Here is a 24,180-nt window from a genome sequence, read left to right on the forward strand (position 1 = left end):
GTGTTAGTGGTTAATGGTCATATGTTTTTTATTTATAAATGTATTGAAATAATATATATTTTTTTTATTTTTTAAAATATAAAAATTAGAAATTTTTAACCAAAAAATAAAAAAATAAAATTCGAGAGAACTTGATTTTCACTATCTTTCCGGCATCATGTTAGTTATTCATGGAGTCAATTCTTCTGCTTACATCCTCCAACCAAGCCACACGGCTATCGAGGTCTCACTCAAGATTTCTCTTTTGCTCTGGTTATACTCTTTTCTTACCTGAGATTTAAATGCCATTCTGCCGTCCGCTTAATTACCATCAACACTAGACTGCAACTAGCCCTGAAGGTTCAGGCTTCTAACAGAACTTTTGGTCTTCTACAGTGGATTGAATCTCTGCATCTATGAAATTCAACTTAACCATCTGCCTGCATCTCCGAAGAGAAACTTCATTTACAGTAGCAAATCAGAAAGCATCCAGCTTATAATCAACCAAGAAACGCAGACTTTGCAATCGTATTCCTTTGTTTGAAAGCTTATGTTCCATGCTAAAGGATTAACTCAATTTTCTGGAACTTAAAACTACATGATAGAAATTCTCAATTTACAAGCTCAACAGCTGCTCTCATAATAAATTCTCAAGCCTTTGATATCCTTTTGCCCATCATTTCCCACTTCCTTAACCAACAAAGATTAGTACGAGAGGAGAAGGCTCCAGTCGCTTATGCCCATGACACCCAATAGAACCTCCAATGATACCTTGGAGAGCCCAAAATGTTTTTCCACCACCTGTGTTCTAAGATAAATGGGGGAATAAAGAGAGGAAAAAGGAAAACGAAGGTGTAATTAATGTTTCTGATTATACAATAGTTGTCATCGTGGAGTAAAAAACCAACTTGCTGGTTATTCTATGCCTGCACCCTTTGCTTGAGGTTTATAAATTGCTAGGTTGTTAGTTCTCCATGCAAAGGCGTAGGTCCGTAGTCCTGTGAAGTTCTCTGTAACTGACTGGTGAAGAATACAAACTGAAGGAATCAAACCGATAAATACAAGGATTTTATTCTAATGCAGTGGGTACAGCCCCTCTTGACAAAAGCTCCTGTCAAAACCATGTTGTCGGAACTTTTGGTGTCTGGTTGACATAAATACCGATGAAGCTACAATAATCATCGCGCAGCAGATTTTTTGCCAAAGAATTGCACCATCTTGTCATCCCACTATTCTAAGGCTGTTATAGTTTCTTAGGCAAGTTGTAAGCCTTCTTAAGGAACTTCGCAGCTGTCTCATCACTCCGATAACACAAAACTCGCAAGACCGTGTTTGGTTCAGTAGAATTCCATTGACCTGAAGTTGGAGGCATTGGCAATCTGGATTTAGCAGAAGAGCCGTGACTGTCGAATGACAGACTTCTGAATTGCTCAACAAGGCTCACAGAATCTATATGAAACAAGGAGAGTACATCTTTAACTGTGGTTGAATACTTATCAATTAAATCTGTTGGCAAACCATCTCCATTGGACCAGAACATATCTGTGAGAAATTTGAAATCTTCCTCGATTATCTCAGAATCTTGAAGAGTGAAAGCACGAGCAGGGCCTCCAGCAAGCAAAACCATCAGGAATCCATCAAAAGAAGCTTTCATAACATCTGTGATGACACGTGTTCTCACTCTGTCATGTACAGTGGATGAAATAATTTCCAAATATTGCTCAAGCTCTTGAAGGAAAGGCTCAATCCTAGAAGATGACACTTCTCCAACATAAAGGCCATCCCACAGAACATGACTTAGATCATGAAAGACAACCTTGTATGCTGTTGCCTCACAGAGAACATGGATGCATTCAACAAAAGCAGATCTTGACAACTCAAACTTTTTCCCTGTTCCATCAGCAAAATGATTTGCATTGGTAGCGTTAGAATTCCTAAGCTGGATAACAGTCCTCTTCTCCAAAACCTCCAACTGTGTGCGAATATACTGCAAAGTATTAATACGTACACATAGCTGTGGTATCCCATAGGAGCTATCGCCATTCACAGTCCCAACCTGACATTTCCTCCTCTGGGTTATTTGTGACTTCTCCTTCTTAAATACACGAAATTTTGATCCTGTTGTACATCTAGTTAATGCAGGCATGGTAGGAATGAAAGTATCCCTTGTCCCTGCACATTATAGAAAAGAAACTTTCAGTTATTTTGGGGTTTGCATATAAAAATCAATGCATGTTTGCAGGTTATGCATTGCATACCACAGCCAGATTTTGCCTTCAATATGTAATTCTGCAAACATCTGTCAAGGCCAGTGACCAAATCAGGAAGCAGGACTGCATGCATAGGTATTGGCAACAAGAAGAATGCCTCCAAAGTTTCATCTACACTGCGTAGAACTTCAACAGCAGAAGGAGCAAACCGCTCTTTATTTGCCCGTGGATTCCATACCTGCATCATAAAGGTGGCAGGTCGTTTCGTGGATAATGCAAAAGGGATAACTACCGCAATGTTCTAATCAGAAAACATATATTAATTTCTCTGCTAGTTTCCATGTATCACATACCTCTTGTTGTAGATTTCTATCAACCCACTCACTCAGTCTGTCAATTCTCGTCTTTATCCATGACTTCACAAGGTTGGCAATTACAGCTTCAGCCTCATAAGGAGGCATCTCTTGGATTATTGACTTCCCACCATCATCACTGTCTACTGCATCTTCAACTGCGATCTGCACAATATCTTTCTCCAATTTGTCAGCGGCCCTCAGCACCTCAATAGCATCAGGTGTCAATTCACTGATACTCGAAATGAATTTCCTCAGCTCATTCCAATAGCAAGAATGAAGCGTGGCTACAGCTACGCCTGCTGCAAGGGGGTGCCATCTCTTCAGTATGGGACTAAAAATTGCCTTCTCATTAAAAGCCAGTTCACTGATTTCTTGTGCAAGAATAGACAGGCGAGGGAGATTTTTCTGGTGACTAGATAACTGTTTGCTAGCCTTAACTTTCTCCATTTTCTGTTCTAAGACGATCAAAACAGACTGTAAGACACCAAATTTGAGACATATATTAACTGAAAAAGTACAAAAGAAATAGAAAATGCCTGTTAAATTGAGAATGAGCAAGGAAGGCATCATGAATTAATTCATACATGAAAAAAAAAAAAACCTGTGATAGATGCATGTCTTGCAGAAGTTGTTTTAAATAAGAAGCTTCTTTTGAGCATACATGAAATATTCATGATGATTTAACTTCTTTTATCAGAAAGGTAAAAGTCCTAAAATGGATGCCAAAAACACTTGAGATAAATATTTACTGGTAAAGCTTGTGGGAAGTTCTTCCATCTTATTACGTCCATTGTCAGATTGAATATTCATTTAGCAGATTCTATCATCACAGATAGGGAAATCATGCCTGAATGAACTTGCCTGAGCAAAAGCAGAGTGCAATGATGATCTGATGAAAGTGTCAATCCTATCATAAGCAACATTGACTTCTTTCTTTTTCCTACGATTCTCATGAGAGATATCTTCTTCCAGTATTTTTGCTGCTATAACTGCCAAAGAAACAATGCTTTGCATTGATTCGGTATTGTCACTATGGAAACTATCATGGTAAGCAAGAAGCCTTTTCTCTGCCCAACCCAGTATTGAACTCAATGTCGAACTCAAAATCTTGGAATACTCTGGATCCTTGCTTGCCTTTGCATCCTTCTCGACTTCCATCAACAGATTATTGGCAGCAAACAACAGGTCATCCTCCACTTGGCCAGTCGCAACATAATGGTAAAATAAAACCCACAGGAAACAGAGATTGTGCAACATTTGGTTCATTCCAAGGATTCCCCAAGTCTTCTTTATGAGTTCTAAAACCTCATCAAGCTCTTCAATAACAATTGATTCATCATTAACATCAAAACAAGCATCTAAGAGCAATTGGTAGAGTCTCAGATTCAATGGAAACCCATCTGCCCAGTGACAAGTTTCAGAAAAAGACCCATCAAATGATCTACAAGCAAGAGACATAACAGCACTGCGGAGAACTTGCATCGATTCAATGTTCTTTCTGGAATCAATTGGTTTATCTAATGCCCCACGAATAATCTGGTGGAGGCGCTGTGGAGCTGCGTCTGCCTTGTTCAGTGGCAGGTGAGGATGCAAAAGCAGCCCCGCTTCTAGAAGCTTCAAATTTCTCCTCTTCCATGCTTCGTATTCTTTCTGATTAGGAAAATCTGCAGGCTTGAGCTGCTGCAATAGTTCAAGTGGCAGAACCATCGACTCTACACGCCTTCCAAGCTGATACAGTGCACAAGAAACAGAAGGTTTAATAATTGCTTCACATTGAACTAGAAAATCTAATCGAGCAGAAAACCACAGCTTAGAAACCAGAAATTTCACCAGCATTCACACGAATTAAATTATGGCATTATCCAAGGGGAAACTTTCTTTTATTTTCGATTAAACTGTCTACTCTTAACTGATGATTTCTGCAACCTTCGGCAATAAAGAACAAAAATGAAACTACTTACTGATTTTCCATTTTTCCTGTTATTTAAGCAAGCAGACAGAATTAAAATGTATCCAGAAATTCATAAAATTATTTAATTTACTAATCATCTCCCTTGTACTGAAATCACCACAAAAAAAAAAAAAACATAATTAATAACAAAAGACTCCATTTGTCAGCTTATAACATGGTACATAAAGAAAAAACAATTGTTTTAGATTTTCCCAAGAGAAGATAAAAGATTCCATCAAACAAAGAGTAAATCAAACAATTTCAATTTTTTTTTAAATGTTGAATTTCATTTAGAATCACCAACCAAGGTCAAACTCTCACTGATTACTCTATTAAAAATTCACAACAAGTTATCTATCTTTATTTTTAGAAAAAAGAAAAAAGAAACCAGAAAAAAAGAAAAAAGAAAGAAATCAAATTTCCATTCCTCTCAATTTTCCGAGTAACCAAACATACCTGACCAGCAGCAATCCTCAAAATAGCTCGCCTAGTTCTTGAATCAGTCTGCTCCGTGACCCTCATTTGAACCCTAACCAATTCCCCAACCGTCGCTCTCCCTTGATTCCCCACCGATTCACCACCACCAAGTCTCCTTTTAGAACCAGACCTCATCCCCAACGACTTTTTCACCTTACTCGCCGCTGAAGACGTGAGCGACCTCTGCAAAGACGGGGGCGGGGAGGGAGCAGCAGCAGCAGCCGAAACCTTATGTTGAGAAATAGTCCTGTCGGACTGAGGAATATAAGTCAAAGGCCTAGTTCCAGATGTCCGGCATGCTCCGATAAGGATCTCGTAAGCAGAATGTCGGAGGTCCGAATCCGACAATTCAGAATCAAAATGCCCGAAAGGAGAATCAAAGTCTTGAATAGGGTAAGAAAGAGGCATGGCTCTTGTTTTCGTGGCAGCACAAAACTCTGCTTGTTTGCTTCTCTTTAATAATAATAACAGTAACACTAACAAATATGGATTAGAGTGTTGATGAAGTTGAGGAGAAAATAAAAAAAAAAGGTAGAGAAGAATCTAAAGGTGGTGGTGGGGCTACCTGACCTCTCAACTTTCAACAAGTGCCCTCTTCTTCTGATTATCCCTTGCTTTGCTTGGCTTTAAAGGAAGTAATGATGTTGTAAATATCACCAAGAGGGAGGAGGGGGGCAGAGCCGGAGAATCTCACTTTTTAGTTTCTGGCAGGGGCACGCGACTGTGCTTATGAAGGGACAGAAAATGGTACTTCTTTTTAACGCTTGTTGCTCATGGATTGAGTTAGATTGACTGAACTGTATTTACAGGCTTCTTCTAGTCAGAGTAGATCGTGATCCATGTTTAGTGGGTTTTCGTACGAGGTTATCAAACTTGGAGTTAATTATTGCAAAAATAAATCTTAACAGTGTAAAGATTAGTTTTTTAAGGATGTTCATAGGTTCAAGGGTTTGATTTTTAGGATGTTTAATCCCAACACCCTTCAAGATCTGCTGTAGATCTAATCATTATTTCCAGTTTGATTTATATTTTATTTATAAAAATCATTAAATTAAATTTTTATAAAATATAAAAAATAAAACTAAAATCAAATCAAAATTATTTGTAACTGATCAATTTTAATTTGGTTATTTTATATTTTTATTGATTTAATTATTTATTTTTATGATTTGATGTTTAGTTATTTTTTTTTATTTTCTTGTTTAATTGGTTTTTAATTTTTTTTACTAACTCCTAATATGCTATTCTTGGTTTGGGTCTTACGGTGCTTCGGCCACTGAACATGTCAACAACCCTGACTCAACAAGTCCTTGACGAATTCTTGGACACCCGAACATATAACCCTGAGTTCGAACTTGATTTGTTGGCCATACTGATCCAAACCCTTAACGTAGAGTTATATAACCTAGTCAGCACAATGAACAAGGTGGAAGTTAAGTCCATACTGATCCAAACCCTTGACGTAGAGTTATATAACCTCAAAATACAAGCAAGTCATGTTCTTCCAAGACTTTATTTCCATCAAAATAAACCTAAATAGTTGCAACTGGACCAGAAAGCATATGCAAAACTGACCCCAACTTTCATCCTTAGTTTTAAGGATATATTTGTGAAATTTATAAAATTAGTTATGAAATCAAGATAAATTTCATAGAAGATAAGCTCTAGAAAATAATAAAATAAATTTTTTAATCGTAAAATAATAAGAGATGATATTAGAAGAAGAAGGCAATACAAAAAGATTAAAAACAAACTAAATAGAAATAAAAAGAAAGAAAATCAAATTTAATATAATAATAAATCAAAATTAAATGTTAAGAGATGATATTGAAAATAAAATTCAATAAAAAAAGAATAAAAAAGAAAGGGATGACATTGAAAAACAATCAATTAGAAAAAAAAAGAAATAAATAATAATTAAAAGAATAAAAATCAAATTTAATAAAAAAATTAAATGAAATTAAATGATGAGGGATGTAATTGAAGAAGAAAAAATCTACAAAAGATAAAAAACAAAATAAGTAGTAATCAAAAGAATAAAAACTAAATTATATATAAAAATAAATGAAATGAAACTTTTTTATTTTATCACGGACAAGCAAGAGAAAAAAAAAAAGAAAAAATCCACTAGAACCACACCATCAGTTTGCCACCGATATGTGCCCCGGTAGAGGTAAGATCTCGATGCATCAATCTTAACCATGCCATAGAATGTAGTATTTAATCGATGGAGAAGTTTGCAAGCGTAGTTTGAAAGGTATTAACTTTTTCTACTCGTTGATATATGCATTGTATGTGCTAACAATATTTTATTTTTAAATATATTTTATATATGTTAAAATACTTAATTGCCTTTAAATCTATTTGATAATTATAAAAAAAAGTTATAATGAAATCACTAAAACACCTTATACAAGTTTAAGAAAATAATTTTCAAGGGTGGTCAAGTAATTATACTATAAGAAAAAACAACAAAAAAGCCATTAGCCCCTATTTAATTTTATTTTTTATTTTTAAAGTAAATTAATAATTTCACTTTTCAACAAAAAAAAATAAAAAAAATGAAGAGACATATTTATTTTATTCAATTTGATAATGCTAATTAAACATCATGAAAAGACTATTTTACCCTTTAATTAATGCTTTATTAGCTTGTATTTGGGAGGGTAAAAACATCTAACAATTTACATAACAATAAGTCTTATGGCCTCTGGAGTTTTTAATAATTGATGATGTTAATTCAATCTCTTGAAAAGACTATCTAGTTCCGTAATTTCACTTTACAACAAAAAAATGAAGAGACATATTTATCTCATTCAATTTGATAATGCTAATTAAACATAATAAAAAGACTATTCTACCCTCTAATTTATGCTTTATTAGCTTGTACTTGGGAGGGTAAAAAACATCTAACAATTTACATAACAATAAGTCTTATGGCCTCTGGAGTTTTTAATAATCGATGATGTTAGTTCAATCTCTTGAAAAGACTATCTAGTTCCCTAATTTTAATTCATAGGCTTGTATTGCTGTGAACAAAAACATCATTATTTTATAGCAATTGACAACGGAATGAGTCTTGCTCCACCTTGTCTGATTGATGCCAATTAGTTGTTTACATATTACACACACACACACACACGCTCTTGTGCTCGTTATTTATGTAATAATAATATAATTCAAAATTGTTGGGTTGACGACGACAACCACGAGCGTTGACATTTGGCTCCAATTCCAAATTTAATCCACCAAACTATTAGCAGGAGACTTTGTCTCTCTTTCTACCATAAGCAGATAAGCATCAACAGAAGAGCGAGAGAGGAAGAGGAAAATGTCAAACACAAGCTTATCAGCGAAGTGTGAGTGGACAGCCCGGAGAGTGAGCACATCTCTCAAGCTCCAAACCTAGCCATGACAAATTTGAATTTAAAGATAGAATATCAGTAATGTCACACTCAAGACTATAACAATAATAAAATAAAAATAAAAATTACTATAAGCTACTTGCTATTATCGATGGTTATTCATTGCCATGTACAGATGATGATATAGAGAGAAGTGTGTCTCAATGGAGAATGAACTTGCTAGAAAGTCCCTCTCTAAGTTAGCGGTTTTGACCATGTACATGAAAAAGCCCCGTTTGGTATTGCATTTTAAATAGTGTTACTAAAATTTGAATTTTTTTTTAAATGTTTTTGGATCGTTTTTAATGTATTAATATTAAAAATAGTTTTTTTAAAATAAAAATATTATTTTAATATATTTTTAAATTAAAATTACTTTAAAAAATAATCATTATTATATTTCTAAATAGTGATAATTTTACTGCAATCCCTTTAACTTTTTACTAACTTTAGTAATTGATTTCAATGTGTTTAGAAAAAAAAATAGAGAAATAATATATCAAAATATGCTTATATAATAATGGCATTCTTCTTCTATTTTTTTCTACACGATTTTTAGTTATTTTTTTATATAAAAATACCTTTAAAAACAACAAAAAAAAACATGAAAGTAAAAATTAATTTTCAGAAACTTAAAAAATCTAAAAAATAGATGAAATTAAAAATAAATAAATAAATTGAATATCCTAAAAAAATTAAAACTATCAACATCACAAAATAATTGAATAACATTTAAAAAAAACATTGGAAACTAATAAAAAAAGCGAAAACCCATATTTTGCAAAACTTGTTTCATTGTTGTAGGTATAAGGTTAAAAATTGAATTCCCATACTTTCATTATTTATACCCAATCTTAACATTAAAATTTTTGCAAACGTGATACATTGTTTATGAGAAATTTATCTTTTTTAATTAAAAAATTTGAGATATATAAGATGTTAAAAACAATCTCTGAAGATAATCATTCATTATATTGTTCAAACAAAAAGTGTTATTTTGATTGGACTAAATGTTACAATAATTATTTTTTATGTTAAATATTCATGTTTTTTTTTTATATTTTGATGATAAAAATAAAATGAAAAATAAATTAATAGAATGAAGTAAATTATGATAACAAAAATTACTTTGATAAACCTTTGAAACTTAGATAAAAACTCTTGATATTAGTGATGTAATTCACCAAGAAACTTTTTTGAAGATGGTACATTTTCAAGTGAGAAAAATATTGAAGAGAGCATATCTTCAAATGAAAAAAAATCTTAGTATAAATTTATTAAGTAATGAAAAAAATCTTGAAAAGTATCTTCAAGTGGTATAAAATTCTTGGTCAGGATTCATCAAGTGACTATTATATTCTTGAGCTTGGACTAGTAAAGGAATATAATACTCAAGTATAAGTTAATAATTGAGGTGTGGATATAGGTTTCCTGAACCATGTTAAAACAAGTTAGCAAATTATCTTCTTGTTACTTTATGTATTTTAATTATATTGTTAATTATTATGTTTATTTGAAGTAATTTGTAATTTTTGTTAATAATAGTTATATACTTAATTCACTATCTTTTAGATGTTACAATTACCTTAATTCTTGAACAATAATAACACTCAATATAAATTTATTATGGTGATAAGATGTTGTGATACACCAACTCTTATTCGATCTAAGCTGGATTGTGATGAAATTAAGAAAAAACCTCATATAAAAATTGGACTTTTCACGGGTTACAACTCTGGGCTTAGGTTTGGAACTTAGATGGGTTTAGTTGCGGGGCTTGGTCTACAATGAAAGTTTACTTGAAAAAAATAAGTTTTTTTATAAGATGAAGGCTTTTTCATGTTTAAGTCAATAAATATATTAATATACACACATTGATTGACTTAAACATGAGAGAGAGTAAATTGTTCTCATAATACCTTATACTTTTTAATGCAATTTGCACATTTTCATTAATTATGTACATGAAAATAGGGTAAATATTTATTTATATTATACTTATTTACACATTATTTTTTTACTTATGCAAAAATCTACATAATAAAAAATTAAATAAACAAAATGATTAATATCTAGTACTATATATTTATTACAATAATAGCTTTAATGACCAAAGAAAAAATCCCAAGTACTAAAGATCTTTTTTATTTGGATATGTTCACTATAAAATGCATATAATAACTTCTCTAATTTTATTCCAATGTTACCTTCTTCCTTTCTAAATATATAATACACTCGTACTCTCAAAGTCTTTATTTTTTTTATTAGGTATTTTTTGATGGAGTCTTTAAAATCTTATCCAGTAACAAAAATCTTACTAATACTTGTATCAACAATAATTTCATTAATTTATATCTATATAATATGCTCATAACATTTACTTACTATTCAAGCCATATAATACAACATTTATTTTATTTTTATAATAATAACTATCATACACCTATATTTTCCAATCAATCTAACCCACCCTTTATTAACCCTTTACTAACAAATAAACAATTTTTTTTTTCTATTCAATATTATAAACATTCATATCAGTTTTATAGTCCAACTTAATTTAGAGTTTATTATCCCCTACCACACCCATGAGTTATACTTTATTTAATTAGGGGTTCGACAATTTATTTAATACCATTCATATTTATGTGTATTGCTTTAGCTAACTATATACGTTCATTCATTTGAATGCTTATTTTTTTTCCTGACCAATTGATTTTTTTAGTCCATCTCAATATCTATTTTACCAATTATGGCTCATCTATATTATTTTTCTTGCTAAATATGCTTTTGATTTTTCTTTTTTGGCTTATCCATATATTTCTTTCGTTAGCCATGCACTTTATACCTATTTGACTTATTTATATATCTTTCCTTCTAAAATACTCTTTACATCCATTTAGCCCATTTATATATTTTTTCGTAACACACACACACACATTCTTTATACCCATTTTTCGCACATTAAAGTATTTTTCATCTCAAATGTTTTTTCTAAATACCAATATTTCATATTTTGGCTATGTTGAGAATTGTGGTAGCGATGACGATTCAAATTGCTTTTTATTTATAAATACATCAAAATAATTTCTGCTTTTTATTTATAAATACATCAAATAAATTTTTTTCTAAAAAATATTATTTTTGATATCAGCACATCAAAACGATTTGAAAACATAAAAAAATTCTGAGGGAACTCGGTTTCAATCATGTTTCCAAACATGCTCTTCAAGGTACAATAACCCTTGCCATTGCAGTCAACTTAAAATTTTGCATAATAGGTTTGTTGCTGTGGTTGACATAAAATCTACATGTGAGTTTCATCACCAAAGATGAATTAAATTTCACAAATTAAATCTTACCATTACAATCAATTCCTTTCCTTTTTTTTTTTTTAATATCTCATTTTCAATTTTTGTTGTTGGGGTCCATTTAATTCTTGCATAACAAATTTGATTTGTTGCGGTCCACTTGATTTTTATATATTAAATTCTTAAATATTTAATGTTATATGTCATGCAAATACAATTTACATCATATTATTTTATGTCGCGTGTGCATAATTTATTTATTAATTCATTACTCCGTAGGCAACATTTACATCAGTCTCCATCCAAATAACCAACTACTCCTTATACATGTATCCATGGTCTTCATCTAAACAACCGAATAATTTATGTATCTATATCCACAGTCTCCATCCAAATGACTGACGATGATATCAATTAATTATATTAGTCTTCGTCTACATAGTCAACTAATTCACATAGAAGTTCTTAGTCTCTTTTATTGTAGCTTATTTATTAATTTTTAATATTTTTAGGTTGCACTATCATGGTCGATTACAATTAATATATTGATTACCATCATTATGATAATTTTTCAGGTTGCACTGTCATGGTCGATTACAATTAATATATTGATTACCATCATTATGATAATTTACAACCATATACTAGTTACCCCCATTACGATCAATCACAATTATCTACATGCTTTGTCAATGCAACCATATACAATTTTATATTGGTTATATACACAATTATCTACTAGTTACTATCATTATGGTTATTCACACACACATATACACATATACATTTGGTCATTTATAATTATATACTATTAGTTTTGCCATTGCAGTCAAATATAACCAACCACATTTATATCCTTCCTCATCGATATAATTTCTTATGATAATAATTATATACAACACATATAAATTTCATTGCAAATTAACAATTACTAAATCATTTTAGATAATTGAAAAGGCTAGGGGTGACCTTTACCTTAAACCCCTACTATACATGCTTTTAGAAAGTTAAGTTCTATTTTGATGTTTCTCCTACAACTTCTATGATAAAAATTAACATTCACATAGCTAGATTCACACTTAATTATTTGTTTACCAACAAATTTAGCCTAACACATAATTACACTAATCACCACATGTATTCAAATAATCTTAATTTATTTCACATTCAACCTAAAACTAAGCATTTCAATATTATAGCTTCACATACAAGTTGATGCTTGCATCTCCATACATCTTATAATGTCAACTAATATACATAATAAAATTATTAATTTCTATTAAAAATCCATATGTAAATATTCATGCTGACAATTTAAATACTTACAATAGAACTTTTACATTTTAATTTTAAATTTCATATTTAATACATTACAAACTAATGATTTCTTCTTTACCCTATTAGTTTAGGGTTTTAAAATAAAAATTTCTACACTTTCATAATTTTATTAAAATATAATTCTCAACACAATTAAATGGTTTTAAAATAGAAATTTCTACACTTTCATAATTTCATTAAAATATAATTCTCAACACAATTAAATTGAACAATCAAAATCTCCTAAATTTTCCTAAAATTAACTAAACCAATAATTTAACTAGTTCCATCCAAATTCATAAATTTTGACATAACTTTATATTTCATTTTCAAACATGTTTCTTTCATACCAAAAATATAATACACAATCCTAATCAATAGTTTCATATATAATTTGAATAAATTTCTAATTTTTATAACAACCTTATTGAATTAATCTTTCCTCTTTTTAATCCAAGTATTTTTAGCTTAATTCAAACCCAAAAGAACGAATAACCTAGTTCAACACAATATTATAACCCTATTCACTTTCATTTTCAATATAGCACACATCAAACCAACTAAAAAGTAACGTCAAATTTCTAATTTTTATCCAAAATCTTCAAAATAACCATTTGTAAATTTTAACAAAACTTATAATTAAATCAAAATTTTCACAATTCATTTCTCAATCATTTCAAATTTCAATAAAGTTATACAATACAAAAACCAATTCAACACTTTAGTGTCCAATTGGAAAAATCTCTAATTTCTATGTATGACCAATCATTTTTCTAGCAAGTAATTCATGTTCTAGTTTCCAACTAATTTTGATTGCATCTATCTAATTCATTACCACACTATTTAACCCATGATTTTATTTGGTTCCATACATATTTACACTTCAAAGTTTCCCAACTTTCACATTAATAAAGAAAACACAACAACACCATCTCAACCTTTTGTTTTTTTAATTTGAATACTATTAACCTCATAAAAAACCATAAATGCTTATATTTATCCCTCACAATTCAATCTATTCAACATACTAATTTTTTAAAAATTATATACTCAATTTCTTCATTTTAACGAACTACACTACAACCTCATTCATTAATTTTTAAACATTAAAAACATCATAACAACACAATTAATTCAAATGTCAAAATCAACTTCCCAAATTTTTCAAGAATTCACAAACCCAATATACTTTTAACATCCTTTACAATTTTATCATAAGATTTACAAATTTATATTTCAAGCATTTCTCCTTCAATATCAAATACTCATATATTCACAAACTTGTTTAATAAAAGTTCATGTGCACATGGCACACTTTTCCTCCTTTATAAGTATATACATCACATGAATTCCTGCACACTTAGTATACAATTCCGATTGATTTAAGTACTTAATTGTACATCCATGTTTCCAAACTTTATCCCTACTCTTTTCAAATATTTGCATGACATGCCAATCATTTATAAAGTATATAATTTATAATTCAATGACTTTTTCTAAAACCTTCTCGTTAGCTTATAACATTCAATATCATAAAAACAAACAAACTTTAAATTTTCAACTTTTTCACTCAACCATACATATAAAAAAAATTAACATATTTAAAGTAGCAATCCTTCATACACAATAGACTCATACTTATACATTAAATGAATATATATATTATCACATAAATTAACAAAAATTTTCATCCCCATGGTTGGCCTTATTTGCATCCATTAATAAATGAGTTTTTTTCCCTAAATCTTTTTTTAAATCCACCTTTATTGGCACCTATTCCATATCAAATTTATCAAACTACCATAAAAAAATCATTCCCCCAATTTATCATAAAACCTTAGAATTGCTAAAAAGTTTAAGGGTTTTTTTTTATATCTCATTCACAAAAAACACAAATAAACATACAATTAGCTATATATATCTCATTCACAAAAAAACACAAATAAACATACAATTAGCTAATAAAATTCATCTTACTCACAAGATTTTGAAACCATTTGATGAGTTGTTTTGAAGTTTTCTCTACTTTCTCCTTTTCTTCTAAGTAAAAACTTTTTTTTTTTATTGTTAAAACTGTCAACTCCTCCTTTTCTTCTAAGTAAAAACTTGTTTTTTTTTTTTATTGTTAAAACTGTCAACTAAAACCTATAAAAAAAGATAGATGTTATTTTTTCCTAATAGATTTTACCATAACACACTCTTAAAGTCCCAAATCTTTGTAAGACCCATCTTATTTTAAAGAAAAATAAAGAGTAGAATTCTCCTCACTTTTCTTTTCTTCAAGTTATGGCTATTGGCTACATATACAAGAAAAGATAGGGAATTTTGGTTTTTATTTACAAAATTCCCATTACTAAATGCCTATATGCTCTTTTTTGTATTTTAATGGACCATCAATATTTTTACGTATTGTTTATTTATTTAAATCATCAATATTTTTAAATTAATTCATCGGGGACTTTCATTCCTAATCATACTATAATTTTCCTTAGAGTTTTCACCACTCTCAGTTAAAAATTATGTGATTAAACATGAAGTTTATGTAGATAGTTGATATTATTTGCAAGTAAATTCACATATTCGTTTAGTCGAAGTTCCATAATTCTTTTATAAGGATTTTTTTTCTAAAATTCTTAAATTTTATTTTAATCATATTTTATTTGGTTGGAAATATTTTTCATTTATTATGGTGTGCACCACACTGTTTCATCAATTTTAGATAGGAGATATACATATACTACATAATTTAAACTTATTTAATTTATTATAGGGTTTTCAACACTAATTTATCAATTTTAGACTAGGGGTTTATAAATGTAGAGAGAATGTTAGTATGAGAAATCTATTTATTTATCTAGCGATCCAAGATATTTATAGACTTAGGTCACACTAGCTCACCTAAGTATAAAGGAATTGTACAATATTGGATTGATAGAAATATTGAAAGTTATTAGTTATAGTGCCTTGCACTATTGATGGTGAAAAGATTAGTTAACATTAGTGACATATGTGAGATTATGTTAATATTTTTAAAGATGAATGCTTGATCCTTTTAGAGAAACTAGTTAAGAGAACTTGGAGACAAGCGATCATAAGGATCTAAGAAAGGATGCATAATCTTTTTTTAAGATGTTTGATACATGTATAAAATTCAATGGAGACATGAATATTTTTTCACGAAAAAACTTTTTAGATACATAAATATTAGTGTGAAAACTTCTTATTTAGACATGTTTGGAGACATGAAGATTTTTTATAAAGACATATTTGGAAATATAGATTTTTCATGGAGGTATATTTAGAGACATTAGAGATATGAAAAAAAATAATATTTTTTATTAAGAAAATCAAAAGATATAGATACAATGCATGAGATAATCTATGGATTATATGATCTTAAGTAGCTTATCAAGTGTGCAAAATTCCTTTATTTTTTCCTCTGATTTTGCCTCTTCATGAACTGATAAAGGTAACCTTTTGGCTTTTGCAATAATCTTTTTATCTTTTTTTTTTAAGCATAACCTATGATCATGATAAAAAAAAAGGCAAAACTTAAGGTTTTTTCATGTTCACACAATTTTGCATTAGAGTTAGATATTGCAAAAATCCTTTTTCATTGATGGTAGCTAACACCTCAGTCTATATAGTGGTTAGATATGTAGCTATGAGCTCGGGGAATGTGTGGCAATCACATATATGCCATTGACACTTTTTCCGGCCACTCTTTTAGGAGACTAATGGTGTTGTGAAGACTTTATTTGTACATGGAAATGAGGGTTTTCTTGTTTAGTCACATTGGTTTCTTCCACCATAATATAATCTTTCATTGTGTGATTGACATTGAGAAGATTTATTTTAAGGAAAATATACAACCTTTTCTAATAAAGAACATTTATAAATTTCATTAATCAAAGTTTATATGGAAATAGGCTCAATAAGTGTTTTCACATTGAGCATTTCTTCATTGAACCTTTAAAGATAGGTCTTGATACTTTTATCTTCTCGTTATGTGATGATAAAGAGCTTTATTGTTTTTTTTTGTATTGCCAGAATGCTTATGCTGAAATGAGATATAAGCTTAAAGCTAAGATCATGAAAGTTAAGAATATATTTAGGCTCTAGAATATGATACCATACTTATCCAGATCCACTAAGTGTTATTAGATGAACTTTGCACATAACATCATTATCTTATATGATTAGCTCTAGGATACTTCTCATATTTTATATATGCTCTCATAGGTTTATAAGTCATTCATATTTGTCTAGGCTAACATTTTCAGAGACTTAGCCTTTAAAGACTTGATTGTGCACTGTTATACAACAAAGAAAGGATTATTCCATTTAGTGGGAGCTGTGTTCTTGAGCTTATCTTATGCCTAGAATTATTATACAACAAAGAAAAGATTATTCCATTTAGTGGGAGCTATGTGATTAGTACTTAAAAGTGCATTTTATGGTGTATAAGTGAGACTAAGATGGAGATAGACGAAGAATGAATCGTTTCGAGTATCTTGTGTGATACAATATGTGTAACTCCTTTTGAGTGAGACCGTTACTTCATGAGTTGAAAATATTTTCTAATAAATAAATTAAGTTTGAAGATTGATTGTAAATTGTTTTTTATTCACCAGTTGTTTTTGTAAAATATTTATGCAAAACAAACATAGAAAAACATTTTTTAGAGGATATTTTTCAAAAACAAACATAGAAAAATATAAACATTTTCCTATTAAATATTTAACACAAAACAAATAAACCCTTACTAGAAATTTTTTGTTACACAAAAGAAATAATGCAAATATGTATGTGCATTGCCATAATAATATTATTGAGTATCTGCACCTTATGGGGAGTTTTTAGAGAATTGGAGGAGCTAAAATTCCTATAGTACGGAGATAAGTTATTGTTTATTGTCCTAGAGTTTTGTCAACCATAAAAAATGTTTTTGATGCAAATAAATGAAATGATAATGAATTAACTTTTGTTCAGGTCACAACAAACAATGCCTTTAATAAAATTAAAAAAATTATATAATAATTAGATTTTTTATGGGCCATAATCTTAGACGTGAGTTTAAAATATATACATGCTTGGTTGTTATAGATAAAATTTTGAGTATAAAGATTTTTTTTGTTTACCTGTTACTCAAAATATTTATAAACTTAGGTTACATCAACTCATCTTGATAAGTTAGGAATTGCACAATAATTAACTGATGAAAACATTAATATCTATTGGTTGTAATGCCTTCTACTACCATTAGCGAGAAGGTTGATTAATATTAGTGATATGTTTACTAAAAATAAAATCAGGTAGAGAAAAACGCGCCTCTTGTACATGTGTTTTGTCTGCTATCACCCTTTGTTAAACATCAGGTAGAGAAGAAAAACGCGCCTCTTGTACACGTGTTTTGTCTGCTATCACCCTTTGTTAAAATTGTGGTGCCAACCCTAAATGTGCATGTATAAGGAATTTGTCATCGAAAACATAGAAAAATTATTTACGGAGACAGTGAGTGACATCGTGTCTTGAGTTTTCAAAACAAAAAAACATATGAGTGCTAAGAGTTGAGAATATTTTTATGGTAATAGGTATGATCATTTGGGTCTGGACCAAGTATGGGTATTGTTGTTTGAGCCAATAACTAAACAACATCATAGCAACAAAGATTATTGTTTGGGCTTTGACCGGCGAGATTCAAATTCTAAGCCCCACCGAATTGGGTTTAAGAACACAGGTGAGTATAACATCGAGGAGGACCGCACCCTAATTTTAGAACTTGAGCTGCCCATCTAGTAGCTAGGCACGAAGAACATGACCCACGTAACAGAAGAAAGAGATATTCAAATTCGAAGCCCCACCGGAAAGTATGAATTCCAAACTCAAGCTTCGCCGAGCGATAGACACACTGTACACTAAAGGACCAGCAAGTCATGAATGCTACACTCGCCTTGCACTCGAATGCTTTCGAGCCAGTGATGTTGATCAAGCCAAGAGATTGAAATCCCACATGGACCTTCATTTGTTTAAACCCAATGACACTTTCATTCACAATCGTCTTCTCAACTTGTACGCAAAATCAGGAGAAATCTCTCATGCTCGGAAACTGTTTGATGAAATGACCCAAAGAGATAATTTCTCGTGGAATGCCATGCTTTCTTTGTATGCGAAATCCGGGTTAGTCGAGGATTTAAGGGATATCTTTGATAACATGCCTTCTCGTGACTCAGTATCGTATAATACGGTGATTTCAGGTTTTTCAGGAAATGGGCGTGCAGGCCAGGCACTGAGTGTTTTTTTGAGGATGCAGAAGGAAGGGCTTAAGCCCACAGAGTATACCCATGTCAGTGTTTTAAATGCGTGTACGCAGTTGTTGGATTTAAGGAGAGGAAAGCAGATTCATGGAAGGATTATTATTTGTAATTTAGGTGGCAATGTGTTTGTTTGTAATGCTTTAACTGATTTGTATGCGAGGTGCGGGGAGATTGATCAGGCAAGGAAGTTGTTTGATAGAATGGTGATTAGGAATGTGGTAACATGGAATTTGATGATTTCTGGGTACTTGAAAAATAGGCAGTCTGAGAAATGCATTGATTTATTTCATGAAATGCAGGTGTCAAATTTGAAGCCCGATCAAGTTACAGTTTCAAGTGTTCTTGGTGCATATATTCGAGGTGGGTATATTGATGAAGCAAGGAAGGTGTTTGGTGAGATTAGAGAGAAGGATGAAGTTTGTTGGACAACAATGATTGTGGGTTGTGCACAAAATGGAAAGGAAGAGGATGCGTTGCTGTTGTTTAGTGAGATGTTGTTAGAGAATGCCAGGCCAGATGGTTATACTATCTCGAGTGTGGTTAGCTCGTGTGCCAAATTAGCTTCTTTGTATCATGGTCAGGTTGTTCATGGAAAAGCATTTCTTATGGGAGTTGATGATGATTTGCTTGTGTCTAGCGCTCTTGTTGATATGTATTGCAAATGTGGAGTCACTAGGGATGCTTGGACTCTATTTAGTACGATGCAAACTCGGAATGTGGTTTCTTGGAATTCCATGATTGGGGGTTATGCATTAAATGGACAGGATTTGGAGGCCTTGTCCCTTTATGAGAATATGTTGGAAGAAAATTTGAAACCAGATAGTGTAACGTTTGTGGGTGTTCTATCTGCTTGTGTCCACGCTGGTTTGGTTGAAGAAGGGAAGGAATATTTTTCTTCAATGAATGATCAACATGGGTTAGAACCTACTCCGGATCATTATGCGTGCATGGTCAATCTCTTTGGACGTTCAGGGCACATGGATAAAGCAGTTGACTTGATTAGTAAGATGTCGCAGGAACCAAATTCCCTAATTTGGACTACGTTTTTATCAGTTTGTGTAATGAAGGGTGATATTAAACACGGGGAGATGGCGGCTAGGTGCCTAATTGAATTGAATCCATTAAATGCTGTGCCTTACATCATGTTGTCTAACATGTATGCTGCTCGTGGAAGATGGAAAGATGTTGCGTCTATTAGATCTCTAATGAAGTCCAAGCATGTTAAAAAGTTTTCTGCTTACAGTTGGATTGAGATTGACAATGAAGTCCATAAGTTTGTAGCAGATGATCGAACTCATCCAGATGCAAAAATAATTCATGTGCAACTTAACAGATTGATAAGGAAATTGCAGGAAGCAGGCTTTAGTCCTAATACAAACTTGGTTCTACATGATTTTGGGGAGGATGAAAAACTTGAATCCATCAATTACCACAGTGAAAAACTTGCTCTTGCATATGGGTTAATCAAAAAGCCTCGTGGAGTAACACCTATAAGGATTATAAAGAACATTCGCACTTGTGCAGACTGCCATATATTTATGAAGTTTGTATCTAACATCACCAGGAGACCTGTCATCTTGAGAGATTCAAACAGATTCCATCATTTTGTCCAGGGGCAATGCTCCTGCAAGGACTACTGGTAATGTTTAGTCTTGTAATGGATGAAATGACCTGAATGTTCATTCTTCTAAGATTGCCAGTGGAGATCAAGGGAAGGCTAGGATATATGAGAGCTTTCTAGCTCAAAGTGTTATGGAGTGAAACTGAAAAGCCACTAGGACGCTGAAGGCAGAAGAGGGTTTTTGATGGACTCTTGTGCTGTGACAGGGACAACGCTTTTACTCAGGGATACAGTAAGAAAGCTGATGGAACAAGGCTCAATGTACTAATCGATGGTAAGGACTGTGAAGAGCTGAAAGTGGGATTTTACAGTAGCAATTTGTATGTAAGGAGCAGAATAATTCTGAACGTGATTGTGTCCATACAATCACCACTAATCACAAATACAAGCCTACACGACCGAGTATTGATCAGTGAGAGGTCATTTTTCACTTCTGCAGTAAATAAGGTCTACAGCAACATTTCCTCTGGAATACGTCCAGCTATTGTTCTGCAATGTAGATAGATGTCTTCGGGCCTCTGGAGCTAGCTAGTTAATCTTCCTGATTGATTGCCTCTCTACGCATTATAATGATGATCCTCAGGGCTAATGCTAATGAAAAGTGTTTCTTAACCATATTCCGTTTAGGTATTTTGCTTATGAAAATGTGGTTAACATGAAAACGCCACTAATTCCTGGGCTAATGCATGCATATACACGGCAGTGTCATTTTCATATCAGATTGTGTCGAGTGTAGAATTTTATTTTCAGCCAGCGCAGCAATCTGCATGCCTAAGTTCATGACTTAGTGGGCTTGCTCAAAATAAAATTCTCCCCTCAATATCAAACTCATGGACCTCTTATTAACATGACCTTATGAGCTTACACCCTCTAACAACCTCCTGAAGTAGAACCCAAAACTCATAAGCGTCCATAGCTGTTGTGTCTTCGTTTTGGACCCCATGGTATTCATTACCAGAAGGTGGTTGCGTTTGTCACAGGGTCTTCATTTCCCGCCTCAATCATGGACCTCTTATTAATTGCAGATTAGTGTTTTGAAAAACATACATTGTGTCCATGAACAAGATGAATGGAGCTATAATGGTAGCTAATAAATTCAATTTCCAAAGTTTGGTGCATCTTTTCAATGCACTGGTACCTCACCGAAAAAGAAAAGACAGAATTCTATAGAGGGTAGAGTCTACAAATTCAATAATCTCAACAGAAATAAGCTTATAGATACTGAACTTTTAAGTAGATGATTATATATTTTTTTGGTGTGTTATTTCCTCCAAAAATCCAGTTTCCTAAGTGGACCTCTTCCTTGCACTAAATTCTGCTAGTTTAGTAGTTTTGATTTTGCGTGAGCTGACTCCAAAGAGGACAATTTATCTAGCCATTCTACCAAACTTTGAGAAAACCAAATGTTTTGGCGTTTGGATTGCTATAAGTTCATTCCAGCTACATAGAAATCTTTGGAGTTAGGCATTGACGACACCTAAAGGGACCCAAAATCATAAATATCGCTCTTAGGTATTAGCATACACTCATTTACATCAACACCCGTCTTTTTATTTGTGGATGAGCCTACCTCATTCTGGGAACGGCAAACCTCTGATTGGAGGATGAACAGGAGGAGAAAACATATATGAAAGAGATGGTATCTGTACCTCTTCTTTAAAATAGAAAAAAAATAGAGAAAAAACAAATAAGGTAGCCATTCTCTCGAGTTATTTCGAGAAGACATGGCATGGAAGACAGCCCATGTGTATTTGGTGTCGATGAAATCCTAGTGAGAGTAATTGTTGATCTGTCACAAGTCTAGTTTCCCTTGAACACGGGCTAGACTAACGCGGATGCTTTTTCTTCCTTGTCTACCTTAAGACAGTAACCATAGGCTTTTACTTTGGATTGTGATGGAGTTGCCGAATGAAATGCACTTTGCCTCTATTATTGGCCCTATGGATGATGGTCTGCTTAATTATTAACGTCTCCAAAGATTTATCTCTACTTTTTTTTTTCTTTTTTTTTTTCCTTTTTAATTCTCAAGCGCTTTACACACACACTGCAAACTAGAAAATTCAACGAAAAGCATATTTTCATCTTTGAATTTTTGAGTTTCCGTTTACATTATCAATTAAAAGTTAGAATCAATCTTTAGGATTTAACCAGTAAAAGGTGGCTATCTTGTAGCTAAACAAGATGTAGATTTAACACAAACCTTCAAATAAGTATGGATTTATCAATTATTATGATTTCAAACGAGCATTATTCATAACATGCATGAAATAATTATGTTAACCAAATAAATACTCATGAACCCTATATCAATTTTGTATCACAAGGTTTCATTAAATCTTAAACAATTATTCTCAAATCAATCAACAATCCTTTAAATGGTACTCCAATCTAGAAACAAATATTGTTTACTTTAGTACTAATAAGGAAACCAAGAGGTTTATCGAATATCATGCAAATTGATCATGATAAAACTAATGTCAACTCTTCTAGTTATAGGAGGCCAAATGGACATGTTGGCTAGAAAATATTTATTAGTTCACATAGTAATGAAGATTTATTACGAGGAATTATATAAGTTGATATCGAGCATGTTGATGTCTAGGAATTATTAGATTGCTTTGAACGTAAGAGAAATAAATAAATAAATTAAAAGCTTGTAAATATAAACATATAAATAAAACAGTAAAGATAAATAAATGGAGGAATTGTAAAATAAAATAAATAAGAAAGTATGTTATATAAAATCTAAAGCATAAAACTGTAAATAACTCACAAAGTAAATTATGAGAAAGATAAATTATTGAAAGGCTTGAAAATATTTGTTTTGAAATTGTGTATCGAGGCATGCCGAAGAATTACAATGAGGTATGTCCTTAAAATAATACTCTTCAACCCTAGTTCTTGTCCTACAAAATAGAAAAAAACAAAAAACAACCTGATGTCAACCATAAACAAGAAATCCATCTTATACAAAGAAGTAACCCAACACTTGAAAAACTCTACTTTCTGCTAAGGTTGAAAAGAAAATTCCAACATATCTTCCTATAGTAATTTAATTTTTTGTATTTTAAAAAAATTTAAATTTTTTTATTTATTTCAAATTAATATATTTTTAGTATTTTCAAACTATTTTGATATGTTGATGTCAAAAATAATTTTTAAAAAATAACAAAATCATTGATATATATTTTAATATAAAAAGTTATTTAAAAAATAATTATTACTATACTCCTAGAC

General features: G+C 31.4%; 2 protein-coding genes across 5 annotated transcripts; one reads left to right on the top strand and one right to left on the bottom strand.

The window, feature by feature from the left end:
* Nucleotides 1–751: 751 nt before the first annotated feature.
* LOC105142415 (Gls protein (DUF810)) lies at nt 752–5,858 on the bottom strand. Of its 2 annotated transcripts, XM_011050030.1 has the most exons (6): nt 5,544–5,858; nt 4,953–5,426; nt 3,407–4,273; nt 2,543–2,995; nt 2,238–2,427; nt 752–2,151 (listed from the first exon to the last, which is right to left on the bottom strand). In XM_011050030.1, the coding sequence occupies exons 2-6, from the start codon at nt 5,379–5,381 to the stop codon at nt 1,223–1,225; spliced, it is 2,868 nt and encodes a 955-aa protein (XP_011048332.1). In that variant the 5' UTR covers nt 5,382–5,426; nt 5,544–5,858; the 3' UTR covers nt 752–1,222. The 2 variants fall into 2 exon arrangements, with proteins under 2 accessions (XP_011048332.1, XP_011048331.1); XM_011050029.1 differs by having other exon boundaries at nt 4,953–5,858.
* A 12,854-nt stretch (nt 5,859–18,712) lies between these two features.
* On the top strand, nt 18,713–21,918 carry LOC105142416 (putative pentatricopeptide repeat-containing protein At5g09950). Of its 3 annotated transcripts, none has more exons than XM_011050033.1 (2): nt 19,056–19,185; nt 19,263–21,918. In XM_011050033.1, exons 1-2 carry the CDS (start codon nt 19,155–19,157, stop codon nt 20,963–20,965), a joined length of 1,734 nt encoding a protein of 577 aa, XP_011048335.1. In that variant the 5' UTR covers nt 19,056–19,154; the 3' UTR covers nt 20,966–21,918. The 3 variants fall into 3 exon arrangements, with proteins under 3 accessions (XP_011048334.1, XP_011048335.1, XP_011048336.1); XM_011050034.1 differs by having other exon boundaries at nt 19,272–21,918; XM_011050032.1 differs by having other exon boundaries at nt 18,713–21,918.
* The last annotated feature ends 2,262 nt before the right edge of the window (nt 21,919–24,180 follow it).

The sequence above is a fragment of the Populus euphratica genome, unplaced genomic scaffold, assembly GCF_000495115.2.
Source record: "Populus euphratica unplaced genomic scaffold, PopEup_1.0 scaffold189.1, whole genome shotgun sequence".
Lineage (NCBI taxonomy): Eukaryota > Viridiplantae > Streptophyta > Magnoliopsida > Malpighiales > Salicaceae > Populus > Populus euphratica.